The sequence below is a fragment of the Pteropus medius genome, unplaced genomic scaffold (genome assembly GCF_902729225.1).
Source record: "Pteropus medius unplaced genomic scaffold, Ma_sr-lr_union100, whole genome shotgun sequence".
In the NCBI taxonomy this organism is placed as follows: Eukaryota; Metazoa; Chordata; class Mammalia; order Chiroptera; family Pteropodidae; genus Pteropus; species Pteropus medius.
Genome location: NW_024342468.1, coordinates 140350 through 163376, shown reverse-complemented (window position 1 = coordinate 163376; position 23027 = coordinate 140350). Strand labels below are relative to the sequence as shown.

The following is a 23027-nucleotide window of genomic DNA, read 5'->3' as shown; positions in this document are numbered from 1 at the left end:
ACACAAATCACTAACGTTCATAAACATGGCAATCAATTATTCCCAGCGCACGATGTTAAGACTAAAAGTCTCTGGCAGGTTTCATAATCAAAGCAGTTCATCCTACAAATTCAAATAGGAAGCTGTGAATATTTCCACAACTTTACATTTAGAAGAACTTCATACTAAATAGAAAGAGGCATCGCCACCTGAGTGCCAGCGAGTCATCCGCCCACTGTGTCCGTGCAATTAAAGATAGCTACTGATGATTTTCACGCTTCCAGCAGTAGAGGTGAAAGCTCACAGCACCCAGGGAGCAGGAACCCGACTTTCCCTGGGACCTCTGCTCTAGTCACCCAGAGTGGCCCTGCGTGGGCCGTGGAGAACATATGGGCTGGGCTGAAGGTCTCTGCTTCCCAGAGCAGGACGAAACAGTATGTGGCCAGAGCAGCCAAGGACAGTGGCTAAGGGCCAGTCCCAGAGGCCAGGGTCTGCAGTCCCAGTGCATAGGGGCAGGTCCTCGTTCTGCACCCACTTCCTAAAAGGTTATGGCGAAGACAGCAGTCTACCAGATTTACCACACTGACTAGGAGCCTCGTGGTGCCTTCACTTAACCTTCACAGTGACCTTCTAAAGTAGCTACTATTCTAGTTACTGTGGGATTTGTATCCATGGGGATAACGAGGTAACAATGTAAAGCACCCAAAACAATGCCAGGCACACGGTAAGGAACAAGAAACGTTTGCTATTTTAACCTTTAATTGAAGGTAATAGTACAGGAAATACACGGATACATTTACAGCTCACTGATTCCCACATACTAAAATGCTTTTGGAATTAGCATCCAGATCAAGAAACAAATATCGCCAGTTCCCCAGAAGCCTGCCTCGTGTCCCATTCAGCTACTACCCAACCCCATTTCCCAAGGGCAACCTCCTAACTTCTAATATTAGCTATTAAAAAAATATATTACTACCATCAATGATCTCCACTTTACAGATGAGGAAACTGTGGCTTAAAGAAGTTAAGATAACTCGGCTGGTGACTAAGCTAGTGAGTGGCAGAATCAGAATGCGAACTCACAGTCTGAACCCAAACTCTTAATAACCTTCACTTCACTCTACTATCCCCCAGGGGTTTTGTGACCATCAAATGAGAGAACATAAATGCAAGTCCTTGCCTGGCACCCAGCACAGCACAGGCTGAATGAACGGTAGCTATAGTTGTTATCGGCGATGGGGCTCCAGCTGATCCTGCCCTATTTATCGGCATTAACCAAAACAAGGAATTCTGTACGTCAATCAAATAAGATATCGGCTCTTCTTAGCAGCTGACAACTTCATGCCACCCACATTTGGGGAGAATGAAGTACTCCCTCGTCTGTTTGCGGAGCACTTTATAAACTACCTCTACACAGCAAAACCTCACTGAGAGAGTTATTGGTTACACTGTCTCCCTACTATAGGGAGAGCTTTGAAGAACAGACCTGTTCCAACCACTTGGTACCCCTCGGACAAAGATTCCTTAAAACTGGGGGCTCCAGGGCTCAGCTTTAGAATTCCTGAATTTACATATAAAACTATTAAATATTTCTGAGGAGAGGTTCAAAGTTTTCAAGAGTCTTTAGAAGGTCCATGGTCCAAAAAAGTTAAAGAACAACTTCCCTAATGCATACATAGCAAAGTGCTCGGCACATAGAAGGTACTCATTAAACGTTTGCTAAATTTAAAGTGGATACGAGAAGCCCATCTGCAGGCAAAATGCTGAGATGACCAGCTGAGGCTCTAAGCTGAAATACTGTTCCAGCTGGGATCCACCCACCAAAGGCCCTACAGATGACATGTCCGTTAATTTGCTCCCCTACGTTCCATCTAATTCCACCAGCATCCTTCAATGAATGCATTGTTCAGATTCTGCGGTGGATGTCTCACTGAGATGGAAAACTACCCAACTACCTCTGTGAGGGAACCAAGTACTTCTTAAGATACAGAAGACGTGGGTCCAATAACTATTGCACGTATTACCTATTAGTGCCTCTGAGAAAGCTGCTTTAACTTCCTTTGGCTCATTATTTCCAAACATAAAATGAGAATTATAACCCCGATCCTGAATACTGCACCTGGCTATGGTGAGGATCTAATCCACAATAAGATAAAACCAGCTTCGGACTTGTCTAATTTATCTTTGCACTGGCCCAGCATCCAGCGAGAAGCGTTGGACTCAGCAGATCCTCAAATAATGGCAGGTAACCTGAATCGCATCGCCACTTCCACTAACACTACTCAGTCTTGCAGGCGATTTGTTATCATCTGGTATGAAAAGTGCAGTTCATGCCTCCAAAAGTATTAGCTATGCTTTCCCAAATGTCTTTATAACGAAACTCCAAATGTTAAACACTTTCAAGAGGGACGATTCATAACCGTGAAAGGACGGCAGAAACTCCCCTTTGTATCCGGTGTCCGTTCAGACTCCCGGGGAGAGGGGAGTCTGAACGGACACCGGATACAAAGGGGAGTTTGAACAGACACCCGATACGAAGTCCTCACTTGACATCACTGACAGGTTCTGGGAACTGCAGCAAAATGACATATAAAGAACCCAATTTTACCACAGGCTAATGATATAAAGAAGAGTTAAGTTCCTGCAGCACCTCGTCGACATCACAACAAAATGGCCCTGAACGAAGATGTTATGTGAGGACCGTATTATGAAGCAAACAAACCAAAATAATATGGCCAATTTTTTTTCCACAAGCTCTGTTTGTGGACCTGAAGGGAACATTGGGATTATCTAACTCAGGGGTCCCCGACCCCTGTGCTGCAGACGGGTACCGGTCTGTGGCCTTTAGGAAGTAGGCCGCACAGCAGGAGGCGAGAGCGAAGCTTCATCTCTTTGCAGCTGCTCCCAGCGCCGGCATCACCGCCTCAGCTCCGCTTCAGATCATCAGGCATTAGATTCTCATAGGAGCCCCAGTCCCTGGTGCCACAAAGGTTAGGGACTGCTGCTCTAGCTCAACACTTCCTGAAATCTGTGCCACAGAACGTGATGCAGTTTTATGAAAAGAGGGTATGAAGTGACCTAACTTCAAGATATTTACAATGCGTATCCCAAACTCTTGTAGGACTTAACGCACGTAAGCATACTAAAGGCTCTGAGAAGTCTTGAAGCCAATTCACCTTTATTTAACCCTGTATTCCCCAAACTTATCTATCCACGAGCCCTTTTCCATGGAAGATATAACAGCCTGTAGATCAAACATTGAGAAAGGCTGACCTCACAGGAGACTCAGATCTCCTAATCCCATATCCAGAGCTCTTTCCACTACAAATTGCAAATAAAAACCAGAGAAGCTGGGCTCGCAACTGAATAAAGGATGAGGAAAATGGCTGTTGGCTAGGCATTCAACAGGCAGTGTGAAACCAGAGCCAAGCAGTGGGAATGACGGCAGCCCGGACAGCCAACGCCCCTGCAAAGGGGCAGCTGCGACCCCACGCCTGGTGAGCATCACCGCAGCAGGATGTGGGAGCAGTGCCCTTTGTAGAGAAGCTCGAAATCTCAACTGTGATGTGCAGCCACTCTTCCAGTGTTGGCACCCTGTAGGTCAAAGCGAGCATGCCCGCGGGCCACTGCGAGCCTTCCCCAGCCCATGAGCCACCCGCTGGAGAACGCTGGTCCAGGATGATACACATAAGCCATCAGATTTTTAAAGACGAAGCAGCCAGCTGAAAAGGAGAAAAGCCTTGGAGGCACACACACTATTCATTTAGTATCTATCTTTCAACACCAAGTATGAAGTTCGGTGCTTCCACTGAAGTGTGGTGACCTAAGTGGGCTCATCACATCGTCAAGACCCTTTAACAAGGACTCACTCTTTGCAGGGTACTCTGGTCCTATCAAAGATACAGGAGCACCCCAGAGACTTCCTGTAGACACTGATTTTCTTCAAGTGTTTAAAAATGCTGAAATGAATGTACACGCATAACTTAAGTCTCTAGTGAAATGACTTGAGTTTCTTGAGTTTCTTGGGCATGGAAGAGACAGTCTCAGTGGAGTACAACTTGAACTGACTGAGCGTTCAGCACACCGGACTTGGCCATGAGTCAGAAACATCATACATTCAGGAAGCGAAGGGAGCATCTCTCAGGGAGTACCCAACAGCCAATGAACAGCTTTTGTTTGAATGGTGCATGTGCATTCCCTCAAAGATTTGGTGCTTGCAGTCGACACACACGCCAAACCATCTACTGCTCAGGCTCAAAGTGTGAAACACAAGCACTGGGAGGCATTTTCCGGAGAACTGTGGAATTGTGAGGCCCCACACTAACCAATATATTTCCAAAACAAACAAACAAACAAACAAAAGAATAGGTTCTAAGGTTACTTCCTACTGATTCTACAATGGCTTGGTCACGATCATTTGGGTGCAGAATCACCATGTCGCCAATTCCATGAGATAGCAATTTCACTGTACGTACGTGGATAGGATACTCGAGTTATGCAACACAGAGGCACTGACTGGATCTAGATCAAAATTGGAGATTAAAGTCCTAAAATGCATTAGCAGATTGGCCAGAGAATTTCTTCTATTTAGTTGATGACTGGCAGGCAGCTGGTCCAGCTTGTGGAAGGCTGCTGGGAATCTGCATGGGATTTCTGGAGACGTTTTTATCTTTTTAGAAAAACAAAGCTGATTTGTACCTACTCGTCCATAATCTCCATGAGGCCCCCTTACAGCCTAGACAGTCAGGGTCGAGGTGCAGTGTAGCTGCCAAACAGCTACTGGCTTTGCGTCCACATCCCCCCCTCACTGGGATCCTGCTCTCTAAACAAGTTGCAGAAATAGTACCTTTTGCCAACATGCCGGTGACTTGTGAGAACTGAACGTGATGGAGTTTTTAATACCCAGTAGTTTTAGATCTTTATCGATGAGACTAAATCAGATCACACTTCTACATTTGTGCACTTCCCTACAGAGTGGCTGTATTACCCATTTGTGCCAAACACTAACTCACCATGCTTTTTCACTGCTGGGGAAAATTTTAAATTTTATGTGACATCTTTGGACACTCCTTATCAATCTAGGAATACCATGCTCTGAGTGAACTAACGGCAGCAACTGGTTGGTTCCCTTTTGTTGGAAAAAGTCCAAAGGCTACACAAGGAGGGTCCTAGGTGCCAGGGAGAAGCTGAATGAACCACGTGCAGGCCTCCAAGGACCAGACTTCACAGAAACTGCAGGTTCGAATCCCAGCAGTGTCGAATCAGACATGATGGTCTTCTAGATAAATATACTGAGCACCAGACAAACTTATGAGGGCTTTACAGACTGTTGCTGGTGTTTATGAGGACACGCAAGAGTGGGGAAAGCTTTGAAATCATTTAAATAAATACACTGTCTTTTATTTTTAGTTACTGGGGGAAAAAAATCACATCTCTGCAACATGCTGTGTGTACAATGAAGACATAAAACCACCATCATCCAGATGCCCAAACGATATGAGATCCTTTGAGATAAACTTTACTATAAGCATATGGTATGTTTGATTTCTAACATTCCATTCTTGCCCAATGCAAATCTATAAATAAACCTAAAATTACACACAAACCTGTTTTTTTTTCCTTTAGTTTTTAAAGGCCGTCAAATCCTTGGAGACAGTACCGACCTCCAGCTGTTAACGTGCAGAAGTAATACACTTACAGCAGTGTCTCCACTGGGCTATTACTGCTCCAGTCAATGGTGCATTTCAGAGCTGGGAACATTTCCAAAGAGGTTTTCTCTGCTAGTAGGACACAGCACTGCTTCAACAATCCACATTAGGTCGGCATTTAACAGAGGGTCTCCCTCCCGCACGGGCAGGTTCTCCAAGAATATGAGTTCAACCACTGGCTCAAGAGAAGCCGAAAGTCTTCCCAAGGGTTCAAAATTCATTTTACGTTCAACTACAGGCCTTCTGCAAACTGAGGATCTGAGCTCTTTAGGGTAGTGACTATCATTCTTCCTGGATATAGAAGGCCAACATGGTGACTGCCACGCATCGGCACAGAGGGAAAGCCATTACACATTAGTAGCCAGAGGAAAAACAAGGTTCAGGACCCTGGACTGTGAGGACAGCAGTGTAACACGCCGGCGAGCAGAGTGGTGGAAAGGGAGCTGGATGGCACGTTCATCCTTACAGACACGGGCTGGCTCCGAAGTCTAAGTAAGATGGATACGCGCTACTATACTGGCTCGTGCCTAAGCAGTAAGTGACAAGTCATCAGATACAATTTTAGGTGGAACCACAGGTTTGGAAAGTTCTGGGATCCAATATTTCAGTATTAAAATGAAAAGTCAGTATCTGGTAAACAGGTAGGGTTCCCTCCCTTGGAATACTGGAAAGAGATGTAAAGACCATATCTTCAACCGACCAAGTGGATCTTCTAACGCAATGAGTCCTGTGGCTTTCTGTTAGGAATCAAGCAGTGATTAGTTATAGCCCAACTTTTAAAATATCGGTTAGTATGCCTATGATTAAATAGGAAGGGATGATGAAAATAAGACACTTAGCAAAAAAAGTTTCAGCGTTAGAGCTAACTTGTCAGTACGTTTTACATACAAGGTTCTAAGCACCATGCCAGAAGTCAGAGTATTTCTGGCAGGTCCCACATTCATTCTCCAGGGAAGCCTAAAACCTCTTTAAAAAACATCAGTTTACTTAACTCTGACAAAATGCACAACATTGTCAGATGATAGTTTCACTGTTGGAATGAGTCCATATCACCATTCTCCTGGAGAGAGGAAAAACTATTGCCCATAAAACTTTTCTACGTCTTGCGGGCCACCCACACCTACTTCACATTTTCCTCTCCCCCCTCTCCAAGAACATCCTCAAAAGTAAGAGACCCTCGAGTCCCTTCCACTCCACCCTCGAAATACAGGACGTCCGAAAACGATGTTTTCCAAGTTTTAAGAAGCTACTGGACCGGAGACAGCCGTCTCCCGTCTATACCCGCGTCCTCACCGTGAGCTTCCCAGTCCCCTACCCCGTGCGAACCTCAGAACCCCACGCCGGCTGCCCTGAAGGTCCAGTCCCGGCCTCACACGATGGGGCCGGGCGTCCCGGGCAAACTCTTTTCCAGCGGCTGCAGGCACCTGGGGGACCCGCCCGACGGGTTGGGCCTGGGCCTCGCGGCGGCGCCTCATCTCTCGGCTCCTCCCGGCTGCAGGAGCCCCTAGGAACGGCCAAGTCCGACTGAAGGGTCAGCCCGAGCAGCTCCTGGCCCAGGCCCGACCCCCTCCTCCCCATCGGGCCCGGCCCGGCTCCGCCTCGGGCTCCCGTGCTCCTGCCAGCCGGCCGCGCCCCGTACCTGCCGGACCCGGTGCAGGGCGTCCACGAAGCCCTCGGCCTTCATCCCCACAGGAGCGCTCTGCCCCTGCACCAGCTCCGCCATTACCGCCCCCGCCGCCGCCGCCGCCGCTCGGCTGCCCCGTCCCGCCACCCCCTCCGCTCCAGGACCCGTAACCGGAAAGGGAAAATCGCCCCACTTCCGGCGGAAGGGAAGCTCGACGCGAGAAAGGCCGCGTCTGAGGGGCGGGATCAGGGCACGTGACCGCGATCCGGTTGGATGCAGGGGCGGGGCCGGGGGCGGGGCCGGGGCGGCCGGGGGCGGGCCCGACACGCGAGACTGCTGTCTGGTCCCGCCCTTCCAAGGCGCGATTAGGTCCAGGACGGTCGGGGATGTCGTGACAGGCCCTTGAGGTTCGGAAGTGGCCCGAGATGTCCGGCTGTCGGCGCTTCGGAAACTCAAGAGAAGAGTGACATGGTTTTCCCAAGACGGCACTCCGAGCAGTCCTAGTTCACTAAGAGCCTGACCCTGGGCAGCCCCTTCTAGAAAGGGCCATTGGTTTGGAATATTGGGACAGAGCACTTTGAAATGGCACCCTCAGGACCCAGAGGGAGGCCGGAGGGCAAGGGACAGCACCACAAAAAGTCAGCACCCGTCGTTTGCAGGTTGTCCCGGGCGCGAGTTCTTGCGCTGTGATCAGTTCGCACTAGGAAAGGCCAACGCCACACCTGGGGTCGCCTAGCGACACACCTCAGGAAGGACGGACGGAAGGACGCTCCCACTAGAAAGCCGGCACGGTGTCTTCTTACACATTCCTCTAGAAATCTGGGACTCTGGGGAAGCAGGAAATGCCACAGGACCATCACCGCTTCCGTGCCTGCTGAGTCAAGACCCGATTGTAAGAGGGCTTCTTGGAACGCTGAAGTAACTTTTTGAAATGGTAGTAACTAGGTATAGAAATTTCAAAGCAAGGGAAGAAATCTTAAAGCTGGAACGCACTTGAGCCTTTTAAGGTGGATCTTAGAAATGAGTGAACAAAACCCCAGAAAAACGAGGCTGAGGGGCTTGGACGCACATCTTGGGGGCAGGTCCAAACCCACGTGCTTATCTTTGGATTAACAAGATCGCCCTTATGATAAATATTTCTCAAGTCCCATGGTGCCAAGGATTTTAAGGGAGAGTCATGTTGTCAAGCATTTTATGCCCATCTCGAAGATATGAAGGGAGCTAAGCGCTTAGAGGGGGAAATAAAGAAGTAAAATCCAATGTGATTTATTTTGATCCCTCGTGTGTCAGCATGCTTGCAGAGCTTTGGGTTTGGGGGCGGGTAATATAAATAATAACTGGCCAGTAATCAAAGAACAGTTCTTCATTTATTAATGACTTCACCACTAGACTGTGAGTTCCTTTAGAGCAGAGACTGAGTTGTATTTTCCTGTTTGGCTAGAGCTTGGCACATACATAGCAGGTGCATAGGAAACTTATTTTGAATTGCATAATGCCATATTAGTATAATTCCTAAATTATGGTAAAATAAAAGAACTCGGCAAATTTTTTTTTCAGATCATATTTTTGTAATATTGAGGATAATTACTTTCAGACAAAATGTTTCAACCTGTATAGGAAAACACATAGTTGGCCGTGGTGCTGTTACTGTGCTATCATGAAGCAGAACCAACACATGCCAACGCATCTATTCGTGGCCCAGCCCGGGTGTGTTGAGTGTTTTAACTTGGCTAGGCCTGTAAAAATCAAGGATATGTCATCAGCTTTCAGGAACAGGGATGATTCTATTGACCCAATGCCAGCGATACTTGTGTTTTGCATATTTTTAAAAATTCTGAAGTATGTCGATTCATTCAAATTCTAGCTGCTTCTCCCTCTGAGAATAGTGAAAACAAGGTTGTTGGCCCAAATATAAGGCATATTCCAGGGTTTTGTCCAAAGACCATAAAATGTCTAAGTAGGAAGACTAGGTTCTGGTTCTACCTCTTTTACTGGTATAGTAACTTTGAGCAACTCACTTATTTCTGGGGGCACGGAAGAGGAAGATCACCCCAGACCCTGTCAAGTCTGCTGTTATATGTTCTATTGATACCCCAGACTTCATCATGTCAGCGTTTATCACAACTGCTTTAAAATCACCATGTAATTGTTTATTTCCTGTCTTTTCCACTAGAATAAAGCTTCTACTGAGAGACGGACCGTGCTTGCCTTGTTCATTGCTCTCCCTAGCATCTAACACAATGCCTGGCATTTTGTTGGCACTAATCCCATTTATGAGGGCTCTACTCCCATGACCTAATCACCTTCCAAAGGCCCCCACCTCCTAACACCATCACATTGGCCATTCGGATTTCTACACGTGGATGTTGGTAGACACAAACATTTAGCCTATAGCAAATGTTAAGGGTTCTTAGTATGCTGTGGATACAAGTCTTTTAAAAGACACAAGATCTGCAAATATTTTATCTCAGTCTGTAGCTTTTCATCATTTTGCAGAGCCCAAGTTTTAAATTTTGACGAAGCCCAAGTTATCTTTTTGCGGATCATGCTTTCGATGTTTTATCTAATAAGAGAACTGCCTGGTCCAAGTTCACAAAGATTATCTCCTATGTTGTGTTCTAGTAATTTTATTGTTTTGGGTTTTGTATTTAGGTCTATGATTTTGAGTTACTTTTTGCATAAGGCGTGCAGTATGGCTCAAATTAATTTTGCTTTCATGAGAATGTCGAATTGTTTCAGCACTTATTGTAAAAGGGATGATCCTAGCTCCATGGAATAGCCTTTGTACTTTTGTCAAAAAATCGATCACGGAGGTGTAGGTCTATTTCTGTACTCTCAGTAATATTCCATTGATGTATGTGCCTATCTTTCTACCAACACCATACTGTCTTGATTACTGTAGCTTTATAGTAAATCTTAAAATTAGGTAGTGTAATTCCTCCAACTTTATTCTTTATCAAAATTGTTTTGGCTATTTAAGTTCACTTATCTTAGCATATGAATTTTAGAATTAGCTCGTCGATAGCTATGAAAAATCTTATTACTATTTTGTTTGAGACTGTCGTTGAGTCTTTAAATCAGTTTGGAGAAAACTGTTATCTTAACAATAGTGAGTCTTCCAATCCATTAACAGTATGTACCTCTGTATTTATTTTTGTCTTTGATTTCTTTCACCATTGTTTTATAGTTTTCAAGATGAAGATCCTACACGTATTGTGTTAGATGTACATCTAAATATTTCATGGGGAATTTTGAGGGGCTATTGTAAATGGTACTCTTAAATTTTTGATTTTCAATTGCCCATTAGTGGTATATAGAAATGTATTGATTTTTATATTTTTATATTAAACTTTTATCTTTAAACCTTGTTAAACTCACTAGTGGCTTTTGGGGGGTAGATTTCTTGAGACTTTTCTCTGTTGGCAACCATGTCATCTGCAAATAGAGACAGTTTTATTTCTTCCTTTCCAGCATGCATGTCTTTTACTACTTTTTCTTGCTTGTTGCATCAGCTGGACCTAATACAATATCAGGTAGGAGTGGTGAGAGGGACATCCTTGAAAGGTTTCTAATCTCAGGAGGATGGCATTCAGGATGGCTAGCTTGTAAGTTTTTTGTAGACACCCTTTGTCAAGTTAAGGAATAACCTTTCTATTCCTAATTAGCTGAGAATTGTTATCATGAATGAGTGCTGAATTTTGTCAAACGCTTTTTCTATATCTATTGAGATGATGATGAGGTTTTTATTCTTTAGTCTGTTCACATGGTGAACTACATTGATTGATTTTCAAATGTCGAATCAACCTTTCTTCCCCAAGATAAATCCTACTTGATTGTGATGACTATCCCTTTTGCTGTCTTTTATCTTTTTTACTGGATCTTTGTTAATATTTTGTTGAACGTTTTTACATTTGTGAAGGATATTGGCCTACAGTTTTCTTTTCTTGTAATGTATTAGTCTGGTTTGCCAGCAGGGTAATGCTGGTCTTATGAAACGGGTTGGGAGGTATTACCTTTTCTCCCATTTTCTGGAAGAGCTTAGAATCAATCTTAGCATTTCCTTAAATGTCTTGTAGAATTTGCTAGTGAAGCCATCTGGGTCTAGAAGTCTTCGTTTGTTTTTGTTATTGTTTGAAGGTTTTAATTGTGAATTTTAAAAAATCCAATTCGACAATCTCTGTCTTTTAATTGGTGTGCTTAGATCAGTTGCATTTAATGTAATTATCGATTTGGCTTGATTTAGGGCTACCAATCTATTGTTCCTTTTCTGTTTCTCCCCTCTGTTATAAAAACCTGAAACAGGTTTTTATTCACCTGTTTATTGGTTATGCTTTATTTTGGATTATTTGAAAATTTTTAGTATTCCATTTTAATTGACTTTTGGGCTATATTCTTTTGTATGGTATTTTAGTGGTTGCTCTTCTCTGTATATTTATCAAATGCTTTTAAACACTGTACAAGTGGTATCAAGTTCTATGTATCCTCCTGTAATTTACATCTCCTTTTTTTTCATCTTTCGGCTCCACATGTATTTCTGAGGTTTATCCAAGTTCACATATGTAGCCATATTTCAGTTACTTTCACTACATTATTCTACTATCTGAATAAACCAGAAATCATGTATTCTTTGTCCTGTGGATAACCATTTAGATTGTTTCCATTTTTTTTTCTCTGTTACAAACAATGTTGCAACAAGCCTCCTTGAACTTGATTCCCTGCAGAGCTGTGTGAGAGACTCTTTAAGATACATACCCAGGGGTGAAGTTGCTGGGGGGAGAGAGTGAGAAGGGTCTATGCCACCTGAGCTTTGTTAGACAAGCCAAATTGTTCTCCGATGTGGACAATATCTCCAAAGTGGGACACACATGCCACCAGCCGCAGATCAGGTCTCATTACTCTCATCCTTGCTGACATTCGGTATTATTAGAATTTTCATTTTCTGAAATCTAACAAATTTTTTAAAAGTTTAAATAAATTTTAAAGTTTAATATTTTATACTATGGCAAAATATACACAACACAAAAATGATCATTTTAACCATTATTAAGTTTACTATCAGTGGCATTAACTGCATTCATATTGCTGTGGACCATCACCCCCATCCATTTCCAGAAAATTCATTTTTACCAAACTGAAACTCTGTCCCTATTACAAACTCCCTGTTTTCCCCTCTGCCCCGGCACCCACCATTCTACTTCCTGTCTCTATGAATTTGTCCACTCTAGGGACCTCATGTCAATGGAATCAGATACTATTTGTCCTTTTGTGACTGGCTTATTTCACTTAACCTGTCTTCAAGTTTCCTCCATGCCGTAGCATGTATCAGAATTTCCTTCCTTTTAAGGCTGAATAATAACCCATCGTACAGATAGACCATATTTTGTTTATGTGTTCATCTGTTGATGGACACTCGGGTTGCCTCGATATTGCTGTGAACATGGATATGCAAATATCTTTCTGACATTTCAATAAAATTGAATTTTATCTCATGTTCTTTTCATAGGATGAGCATATACTAGCACTCTGAGAAGAGGAGGCCCTTGATGGCTTACCTCCATCCCCCTCGGCACTTGGTACTCAGGAAATAATGATTAGCACATTGATGGAATTAGAAGGTCCTATTTCACCCTCAGCCAGTCATGATTATGGGGTCTGATGTGCAGGCTTCACTATAATTATTCACAGGGAGGTCCTGAGATATAATCTTACCAAATGTCATATATCCCTCCAGAAAGAAATTGTCCAATGGACCATGCTCCCCAAGTCAGGTCTGACTGTTAGGGTTTGGTTATTTAATTCTAGCAGAATAGTTGCCAGTGGAGATAGGAGAAGCTTTATTCATCAAGGGAAGGGAGTCAAAGCGTAGCACAGCCAAATACTGAACTTTGACCTTGGCGGCTGTGCCAGATTTTCAGTTTGCTCAGCTGAGAGGCAGAGAAGACAGCAACAGCTTCACGGTGGAGGGGGTAGATTTCTAAGAAATGGGCAGAAATGCCGCTGACTAGGTGCTTTCCCATTCTGAACACATTTAACGTTTATGACACTCCTGGGAGATGAGCACTGGCCTCCCATTCTATAGACAGAGACACCAAGGCTCAGATAGGTCGAGGAACTTGCCATAGCCACCCGGCTTTCCCTTTTATGGAAGACTGCCTTTTATGGGATCAATTAGTTTTCTATTGTGTAATAAATGACCACAAATTTAGCAGCTTAAAATGAATTCCTAAGCTCACAGTTCTGTGGGTCAGAAGTCACATCACAGGGTTATTGGGCTCTCTCCTTCAGAGCTAAGACCTTGGGGGTTGGCTGAGATTTGATCTGGAGGAGTGGGGTCTAAGCCCACGTGGTTTTAAAATTCATTTCTTCGTGGCTGTAGAACTCATGGAGACTGGCTGTTCCTTACTGGCAGGGACTCCTCTCTCGGAAGATTCATTTTCTTTTAAGGGTTCACCTGATTAGGCCAGGCCCACACAGGCTAATCTCCCTTTTGATTAACACAAAGTCAATGTATCGGTAACCTAATTGCAAGAATGATATCTCGTTATTTTCATAGGTCTCATCTACATCTATGCAGACGTCTACACCAGGGCACAGGAGCTTTGCCATCTTAGAATTCTGCTTACCGTAGGAACGAATAAAAGCTTCTCTTCCATGTAATGCAATATGGTTTGTGGGTTTGGAAGGTGGCATAAGGAGGGTGATCAACTATTCGGTTTTTCTTGAAAAGGAAGGGATTCCAAGGATTTGGGACTTTTAGTGGTAAAACCAGGAAAATCCTGGGAAAATTGGCATGAGTTGGTCAATCGAGGAGTAGAAGAAACAGACCCACGAACAATCACCCTCCTCAGGCTGCAGTCTGGCTGCCTGAGCCACCCCCGATTGCTGCTTTGGCTTTTGGGAGAGGAGGAGAGCTGGAGGGTGAAAGGAAGCCAAGTCAAAAGGAGGGGAGCAAATGGGAAATGAACCAAAAGAGGGAGATAGAGCATTGATTGTACTTCGATAGCAATCTGGGAGTGGAACTATGGCTACTAAATATACTCAGTAGTTATTTCGTTCATTCGATGAGTTTTTAAACCGTTATATATATATTTTTCTGAATACAGAAGAACACCTGCTTTTAGAAATAGTCCCAGGAATGTCTCATGTAGAAAACTAAGGTTCCCTGTGTTCCCACCTCCAGAAATCTCTACCAGTAAATAGTCTCAAGGCCATACTGTGTGAGTAATGCCAAGATCAGACATGGATCCAGGCACGAATGAGCTTATGGTTTTGTTTAAAAATACTGTATCATCATCATCATCATCAGACATGATTCTAAATAATAAAAAGACAGCAATAATATTCAGCATCCAGAAGAGGAAGAAGTCACTTCAGGATGGGCATGGAAAAAAACAAGAGAGCAGAGAAAATCTGATGGAGAAAGTGACATCTCAGATGGGACACATAGACATTTGGAGATGTGACAGTAGGACTTTCCTGGTGAAGGGAACAGCGTGAGCAGAGATATAAAGAAAGGAAACTGTGGGATCTAGGTGGACAGCCTTTGATTGACCTAGAGCCTGATGCAGGGACTCTGTCACTGAGATCTGGTTGTCCTGGTTTCTCTCTCTGCCACCCTGGCTTGAATCCATTCTCAGACTGACTCTCTCCACAATGCGGCAAGATGGATGCCAACAGTGATAGATATCCTACCTCTTCAGTTTCACATCCAGCCCCAAAAGAGTGTCTGTTTGTGTAGCAGCATTCCTAGAAAATGACTCATTGGCTTGCCTGGGTCAGGTGCCCATGCCTGAAATAATCTCTGTGGCCACGGCAATGCAATGCACTAATTAGTGTCAGCCCTGATTACATTACATGCTCATAAAACACACCATTAAGAAAACAGAAAGGCAACAAGGCTCCTAACCACTTCTGGTTTGGTGCCGCTGATTAAAATCGATTTGTGCTCACATAAGCTCTTAAAAAGAAAAGCAAGCTACAGACAGGGAGAAAATGTTTGCAAAACACGAAGGACTAGTATTTACGATATATAAAAATACTCCTACAATCTGATACTGTAAAGACGAACAACCCAATGCTGTGGGAAGAAAAAAAGGATGCATCGCAAAGGACGATGAATAAACGGTCAACAAGTGCAAGAAAACGTGCTCAGCATTGTCATTAGGCAAATGCAAATTAAAACCGCTGAAAGTCAAAAGACTGACACCACCAAATGTCGGCAAGGTTGGAGAGCAACCGGAACTCCCACGGAATGCTCTTGGGAGTGTAAAATGGTACAGCCGCTTAGAACAAAAGGAGCGGAAGTTTCTTAATAAGCTACAGAGATACCCATTCTGTAACCCAACAATTCCACTCCTACATCTTTACCCAAGAGAAGTGAAAATGTGCCCATAAAGAAAGTTCTACAGTAATTGTCATAGTAGCTTTATAAGAGCCCAAAACTGGAAATCGCCCAAATGGAAAAATCAGAACAGTAGTTGCCTCTGAAAGTTGAGCGGGGCGAGAGTGAATGGGAAAGGGCATGAGGAAATTTCCTGGGGTGATGGCAATGTTCTTTATGTTGATAGGCATTTGAGCCACACGGTGTATACAAAACTCAGCAAATGTCAAGATTTGTATATTTTCTTGTACATAAATCTTACAATGAAAGAAAAAACATGTAAATAAATATTGAACTCTAGTCAATAATATACATTCAGGTGGAAGTGTGCTGATGTCTGCAATTTACTTAGACATGTACCAAAAATAAGATGGAGTTAATTGCTAGGTGGAAGGACAGGTAGATGTGAGATAAAGTAAGTATAGTACGATGTTAATGGTAGATTTTAGGTGCTGTGTTAATGGGCATTTAAATTCTTTCGACTTTGCTCTCTGTTTGTAAATTCCATGATAACATGTTGGGGAGAAGGAGATCACATGATCAAGCTTTGTGGGGGAGGGAGTTGAACCATAGATCTCAGCCATACGTTCTGAGATCTCAGAGCCACAGATCTTGAGTGTGAAGGGATCAATCCTCCAAGGAAAATACAGCTGTTTCCAGAAGAAACATGGAAGCAATGGAAATAAACAACTCTGTCTACTGCAAATAGTGCCACGATAACGGTTTGAGGATGTGGGGGAAGAATCGGGTGTGGCGACAGAGGATGAATTTAAGTGGGTCGCGCTCAGACCGCACTTAAGAATACGTTTGCCTGTTCGATCATCCATCCTCCTCCCTCCTCCCTACCTAAGCGTTGGACAGAATTTTCTTCCCTGGCTAGACCAATGCAACATCATTTAGTTGCCTATGTAACTGCCTCCTTTCCTTCTGCACGGGGAGTAAAAAATGACTGCTAGAGAGTGTCGCACTAAACTAACTTCCTTCCTTCCTTCATCTGTCCTTCCTTCCTTCCTTCCCCTTCATCTGTCCTTCCTTCCTTCCTTCGCTTCCTTCTTTCCTTCCTTCCTTCCTTCCTTCCTTCCTTCTTCCTCCCTTCCTCCCTTCCTCCTTCCTCCTTCCTCCTTCCTTCCTCCCCTCTCCTTCCAATTTATCCATTTTATCCACCAATCCACCCATCTATCCATCAATCCATCTGTCTACCCATCCATCCACTTGTCCATCTGTCCACCCACTCATCCAACAAAGGCTCTTCCCGTGGATGGATTATTGAGGCCGGGGTCTCTGAAAGGGCGTTGCTTTCAATAATCCATCCTCACGAGGAGGACATGATATCGGGAAAAGATAGCTAGGCTGGGGACTGGCGATGAAATCCAGAGAAGAGTCAAAAGGACACAAGTTAAGAACCGAATCACAAAGGAAGCCTACGGTTGACTGGAAAGAGACACGAGTCAGCAGACAGAAATGCGCTGGGGTGGCAGTGGCAGCAGGGACGAATGTCACACTGAGTGGACTGGGCGTGGGGGCTGAGTTGCCAGTGGTGAAGGAGGACGGGACATTGATTGTAGAATAGTTACTATCAGAACATACACTCTACTTGTTCCCTAGAGATTTCTAGAGATTCTAAAATCTCATGCCTTTTGGTCCCCCAAGTTAGGGATGTAATTAAAATTGTGTGTGTGTGTGTGTGTGTGTGTGTGGTGGCAGTGAATTGGACTGAGGCTGGAAGTAGCTGGGATGGAGGGAGGCAGGTGGGCTCCTGGCTCCCGGTCACACAGATGTCCCCCATCTGTCACATGTTCATCTTAGAACACCAGTTTTCTGCCCTGCGGTTTGGCTGTTGTGCTTGGCTCAGCCCTAGACCTGGAAGCCAGAGAGAAAAACACTGACTGCTTCACCAGAATGAGGCTGTCAAAAAGCAGGAAAAATGAAATGCTTCCAAAGAAAATTCCACGCCATGTGGCAGCAGGAAGGAACCTGGCTGCATTTCCACCCCAATGTCACTCCTGGGTAAGGGCGTTTCATCTCTGAGACAAGGTCAGTGTCTGGGACGGGGTCTGATTCCAGGGGCGAATCACAGGCTGCTTTTGTAATGCTTGGGTGCGCATCCTGCGCTTAGCGGTGACATGGGCCTTTCCAGTTTTCTTGTTGATTATCACAGCTTCCAAAGACTCAGGGCCCAAAGAGTCCTTGACAACCGTCTTTCCACGATCTTGCCGAGGAGAAATAAACTCAGAGCACTGAGTGTCCCTGCCATTGGCCAGACTCGATGGGTGGTCTGGCCCAGCTGAGTGCAGAGAAGGATGTTTTCAGGTTTTAGAACCTGAGGCTCGAAGGTCTTTCAGACAGAGAAAGATTGTGATTTGTTTGCAAAGATAAAATAGATAAGCTGCAGGGTGAGCGAAGGTGAGTGCACCAAAGTCAGGTGCTCAAGGGAACTAACAGGCAGTTTGTGAGTTGCAGGCTCTTGGTCACGAAGCTTGCCCAACTTCCTGCCCTGGGAACCCACCCCCTCCTTCTATTCTCACTGGCATTGGTAAATCAAAAGTGTTATTGAGTAAAAAAAAAAGCAAGTGGTAGAATGATATGGTTGATCCGATCATTTTAACGTAAAACAAATCAAATGCGGCGCACGCAATAAACACTGAGTTTGTTTCAGAGGGTAAGGACACATGCCTGTCAATGCATAGAAAAACGCTAAAGGCAAATGCAGCAAAATGCTGACAGATTAGCCCTGGAGAGTTGGGGGAAGGGGTAGGAAGGGACAGCAATGGGCGAGTCTGAAGATCCGGCCGTCAAAAGAGACTTTCGCCTTACCTATAATGCTAAATTTAAAAAAAAACAAGTAGTAAGTATAGATTTGTGCATTGCTCATTTCATTAAAAACTAATTTTTTCAACAGAGCTTATTCGTTAGTGTATGGTGAAGACATCATACTGGGTGAAAAATGTGTCACAGGGCAGAGAGAGGAAGGATAGAAATGAACACTTGCTGAGTGCCTGTCCTTTGCCCCTCATCATGACAGGTGACAAAGTGATGGTGGTGACGATGCCATCAGGTAACATTTATTGACCTAGGGGCAGCCTGTATTAAACCCTTTATCTGCATCACCTCATTTAAGCCCCGTAACCTTACGAGTTGTGCGCTATTAATTATACCCATTTCACAGAGGAGGAAACCGAGGCTCAGAAAGCTAAAGGGACTTGCCCGCGGTTCGTTTGTGGCAGAGCTGGATGTCAAGGCCACGTCTGTCGGACTTCACAGCCTCGACTTTTAACTACAATGTACGCCATCTGGTAAAAAGTTTCCCCTGCTGACTCAGACACACTTACCCTCCACGGATGATGAGAGAGTCGTGGATGTGGGGACAGAGGGCGGTAAAAGGGGGACGGGCAGAGCAGAGGGGTGCTTGCAGCACTGGGGTGCAGCCTTGAGAACGCTGAGGGTCCTGAGCAGGATTGCGAGCCTCCACCGGTCGCCCGGTAGGTAGGGGCACACGCTTCAGAGTCAGACGCGTCCCCTGTCCCAGCTCTGCCATTCAGTAACTAAGTTGCCTCGAGCAAGTCCCGTAAGTCTCTGACTGATCCCAGTGTCCTCCTCTGGAAAATGGGTCTGTCACATGGCTACTCGACGGCATGCACATGGGCTCCCTGGGCATTGCAGCAAGTGGCAAGAGGATGCTCAGAAGTGCCTGTTATCGGCATCGGCATCGCCAGTGGGACTGAGGTTCCAAGGACCGAGCTGGCAAACCGTGAGTACTTCCACCCTGTAGCAGAGACCGAGGCGAGGGCAGGGCATGAAGCACGCGGCAGGAAGGAGCTCCTATCCCAGCCAGGCTGCCTCTGTCCCCTGGGTGTTCCGAGGGTGGGCAGAGGTGCCCTGAAGGCGGATCAGTCGTGTCCAAGGCCCAGACAGGTAACACCACTTTTCAAGAGAGACAGCGGATTTTCCAGCTCCTAGCTCTGCAGCAGCTTCCCCATCAATCACGCAGAAGCACCGAGGGACTGAGGCGTTTCCTCTGGGAAGGCCCGGATGGAGGCTGCCCAGGTTGCTGAGCCCTGGTGTCTGGCTCCAACCAAGGAATTACAAGGGAGTGGTAAATGATCCAGATGCTTTAACCTTTCGGAGGCCGTGAAGCCATGTGCCATGAGGACCATGAGACCAGCACACGAGGGCTAATTTCCCATCGGTCCCTACGGGCATGGCTGTCTCAGGGAGAGGCAGCAACAAGTTAAGAGGGAGAAAAATGAGGACCTTTCTCCACGCCGGACACTCTGCTGCGCGCCCCTCACACTTACTATCTCACGTAAGCCTCATACTGACCCTCGGAGGAGGGGCTGTTAGTACAATCCATGTTTGATGGAGGAGGAAACTGAGGCTCGGAGAGGTTAGGAACTTACACAGTTAGCTGAGTGACCCCAGAAAGAGACCCCGAGACGAGGATCTGGGTGCGAGTATTGTCGGGGAGAGGGCACGGAGGCCAGGGCAGAGGAGGGCCTACAGAGGGTCCCCCAGCAACTGCGTTGGTGAACGGCCACGAATTTCGAGAATGGCCACAAATTGCCACGAGGAGGTGAGGTCTACTTCACTACTTCAGCCGGTAGAGCAAAGCAGAAGTGACGCCATGGGACTTCCGAGGTGAAGTCATAAAGGGCAGTGTGGCTTCCTGCCTGGTCCACTGCGACACTTACTTTTGGAGCCCTGAGCTGCCATGGAAGAAGTTTGACCCCAAGACTGCCATGCAGTGAGGGAGCCCAAGCTACACGAGAGGCCACATGCAGGCGTTTCGATCGATGGCTCCAGCTGAGCTGAGCCTTCAAGTTGTCCGGCTCAGTGCCAGATGTGTGAGTAGAGCCACCGCCAGGTGATTCTAATCCCCAGGCCTTGAAGTCACCCCCTGCATTCAATATTCAACGGTTCCATCTCTGGAGTCCCACACGTCATGGGGCCGTCAAGCCTCGCCCTGTGCGTTCTGTCTGAATTTCTGCTCCATCCGTCTGCAGGCATAATACAATGGTTGTTTTGTGCCATTAGGTTTTGGGGTGGTGTGTTCTGCAGGAATAGTAGCTGGAATAGGAGTGACTAGGGCTCGATTTTTCTGGGGATCCTCTGAGCAGCTATGTGGGGCACACCTCAGCATCGCCCTACCTCCTGCCCTCACGGGTTTCTGGTTTGCTTCTCATGTGGGCTGAGCAGGCTCTCTCAGATGAAGAGAGGAAGGACACCCATGGACAGGCGTGGGAAGTGTCTGTGGGTGAGTACGGAGGGGACTGCCGGGCAGGGCCCAGCCGGACAGTGCTGCTAAGTGGGACCGGAACCCTGCCCTCCCTGTCTCCATGCAGCTTTTCGACTCCTGTGGGGACAATGAGGGCCCCCGGAACCAGGCTGGAGTTATTCTGTGACAAGAACATGTTGCATGCGTGGGGCCACACACTGATGAACAGGGACTGACCTGTCCGCTGACACATCCTGAACTTTCCTCTGCCCATCCTTGGCAGTCTGTGACTGCTCCAGTTCTCGGCCAGGGTCATGAAAGCAGGACGCAGACCAAGGTCACGTTCCAAGATGCGCTTTGCAGACTCACCTCCACATCTGTCTCCCCATCCAAATCGGAGCCTCCTGATGCGCTAGGAGTGGGGCCTTCGGTCCCTGCGACCCTCCCCTGCCTCTGGCACCCGGCTGAGAGATCTGCGAGGACAGGGGCTCTGCCTGCCTCGCTCACGCTGCAGCCGTGTGCCTGGAACAGCGCCTGGCACACAGCAAGTGCTCAGGAATCATTTTTGGCTAAGCAAGAAGAACGGGTGCTCGATTATGTTCACTGCGAATAAATAAATGTATGAGCAAATTGATGAAGACTTCTCTGCCACAGCCCAGTTCACACACCCTCTCACTTCCCTTGGGAGGTCTCAGCAAGTCTGTAAGTCTGTTTTCTGGTTTATCTCTTTGGCCTTGGCCTTATCTGTGAACAGAGAGGCACCTCCGCCACATCACCTCCTGCTTCTGCACGAGACGGGCTACCACGGAAACTTGACAGTTCCGCGTTTTTATTTCTCCCATGCTTTCTAAATAAAAACGCTAAAATTTTTTTTTGATTTTTTTTTTTTGGAAGATTAATTCCCGGTTTAAGGAAGTTAGAAACGGCTGATTTTGTGAAAATAATATGTGGGTGGATTAAAATCACCAGATTTGGAGTTGTGACTTCTGTGTCTATATTTACAAGAGTGGTCTGTGGTTTTCCTTTTGGAGCTCACTGCGTTTACCACGAAGCAGGGAGGTTTTGCACATTTCGTGAGATAAATCACGAAGCTTCCGTTCTTTTCTCTGCTGCGGGAGAGTTTGAATCTTGGGATTACTGTTCCACGAATATCTGAAATGATCTAGACATAAACCTATCAGGGCCTGGAGGTTTTCTTTGGGGAGGGAGTTCGAGAAAATTGTCTCTCTCTCTTCAATAGTTCTGTATTATTGGGTTGTTTCTTTCTTTTTTTAAAGTCGATTTCAGTAATTTTATAATTTCTTGGACCTTGAAAGTCATTCATTCCATGTAGACCTTCAGTTTTATGAGCCTGGATCTCTGCATGGAATCCTCTATGAACGTTGGCGATCTCCATGATGGCATTCCCCTCCCCATTTCTATCGCTGTATATTTGTTCTTTTCTTCTTCTTTAAATAGATTTTTAAATAGAATCCAAGTTTTCTTTTTCATTTATAAAAAAAAAGTTAAAATGGTAGTAAAATAGATGTAACATGTAATTTACCATTCTAGCCATTCTTAAGCTTATCATTATGTGGCAGTAAGTACATTTACACCGTCATCACCTCCATCCATCCGTCTCTGGAGAATTTTTCATCTTGCAAAACAAAACCTCTGTACCCCCTAACCACTGACGCCCCGTCCTTTCTTCCTGTCAGCCTCTGGCAACCACCATTCTGCTTTCTGTCTACACTCATTGGACTATTCTGGGGACTTTATAGAAGTGGAATCATATGACATCTGTCCTTTCGTGTCTAGCTTTTTTTCACCCAAGGTTCATCCGCGTTGTGGCAGGTGTGAGACTGTCCTTCCTTTTAAAGACTAGATCATATTCCATTGGGTGGCTGGATCACATTTGGTTTATCCACCTTCCGTCGAAGGACATTTGGGTCATTTCCACCTTTTGGCCCTTGCGAATGAATATTGTGGCTATGAACATGGGTGCACAGATGTAGAAATTGATTTTGGAAGCTGTCGTCATGGCAGGAGAAGGCGGGCGAACCGAGAACGCCCCTTACTGAGAATCAGAATGAGGGAGCCACTGGTTGGCAAAGACCTTATCATCTCTTCCTCGACGAGAAAATG

The 23027-nt window shown here is 45.7% G+C and overlaps 1 protein-coding gene and 1 long non-coding RNA gene across 5 annotated transcripts in view; both read right to left on the bottom strand.

Moving 5' to 3' along the window:
• FUBP3 (far upstream element binding protein 3) overlaps nucleotides 1–7489 on the bottom strand; it is a 48796-nt gene extending 41307 nt beyond the window's left edge. For 2 of the 4 annotated variants that reach the window (XM_039862869.1, XM_039862870.1), the window contains exon 1: nucleotides 7327–7479. In XM_039862869.1, the coding sequence (XP_039718803.1) occupies nucleotides 7327–7410 (84 nt within the window). In that variant the 5' untranslated portion in view covers nucleotides 7411–7479. Of the gene's footprint in view, nucleotides 1–7326 lie in introns of all 4 variants that reach the window. The other 2 variants (XM_039862871.1, XM_039862872.1) reach the window with 2 other exon arrangements.
• Nucleotides 721–7320, bottom strand: LOC120602711 (uncharacterized). Its single transcript, XR_005652816.1, has 2 exons — nucleotides 2449–7320; nucleotides 721–2418 (listed from the first exon to the last, which is right to left on the bottom strand). It is a non-coding gene; the product is annotated as an uncharacterized LOC120602711 (long non-coding RNA).
• Nucleotides 7490–23027: the final 15538 nt, after the last annotated feature.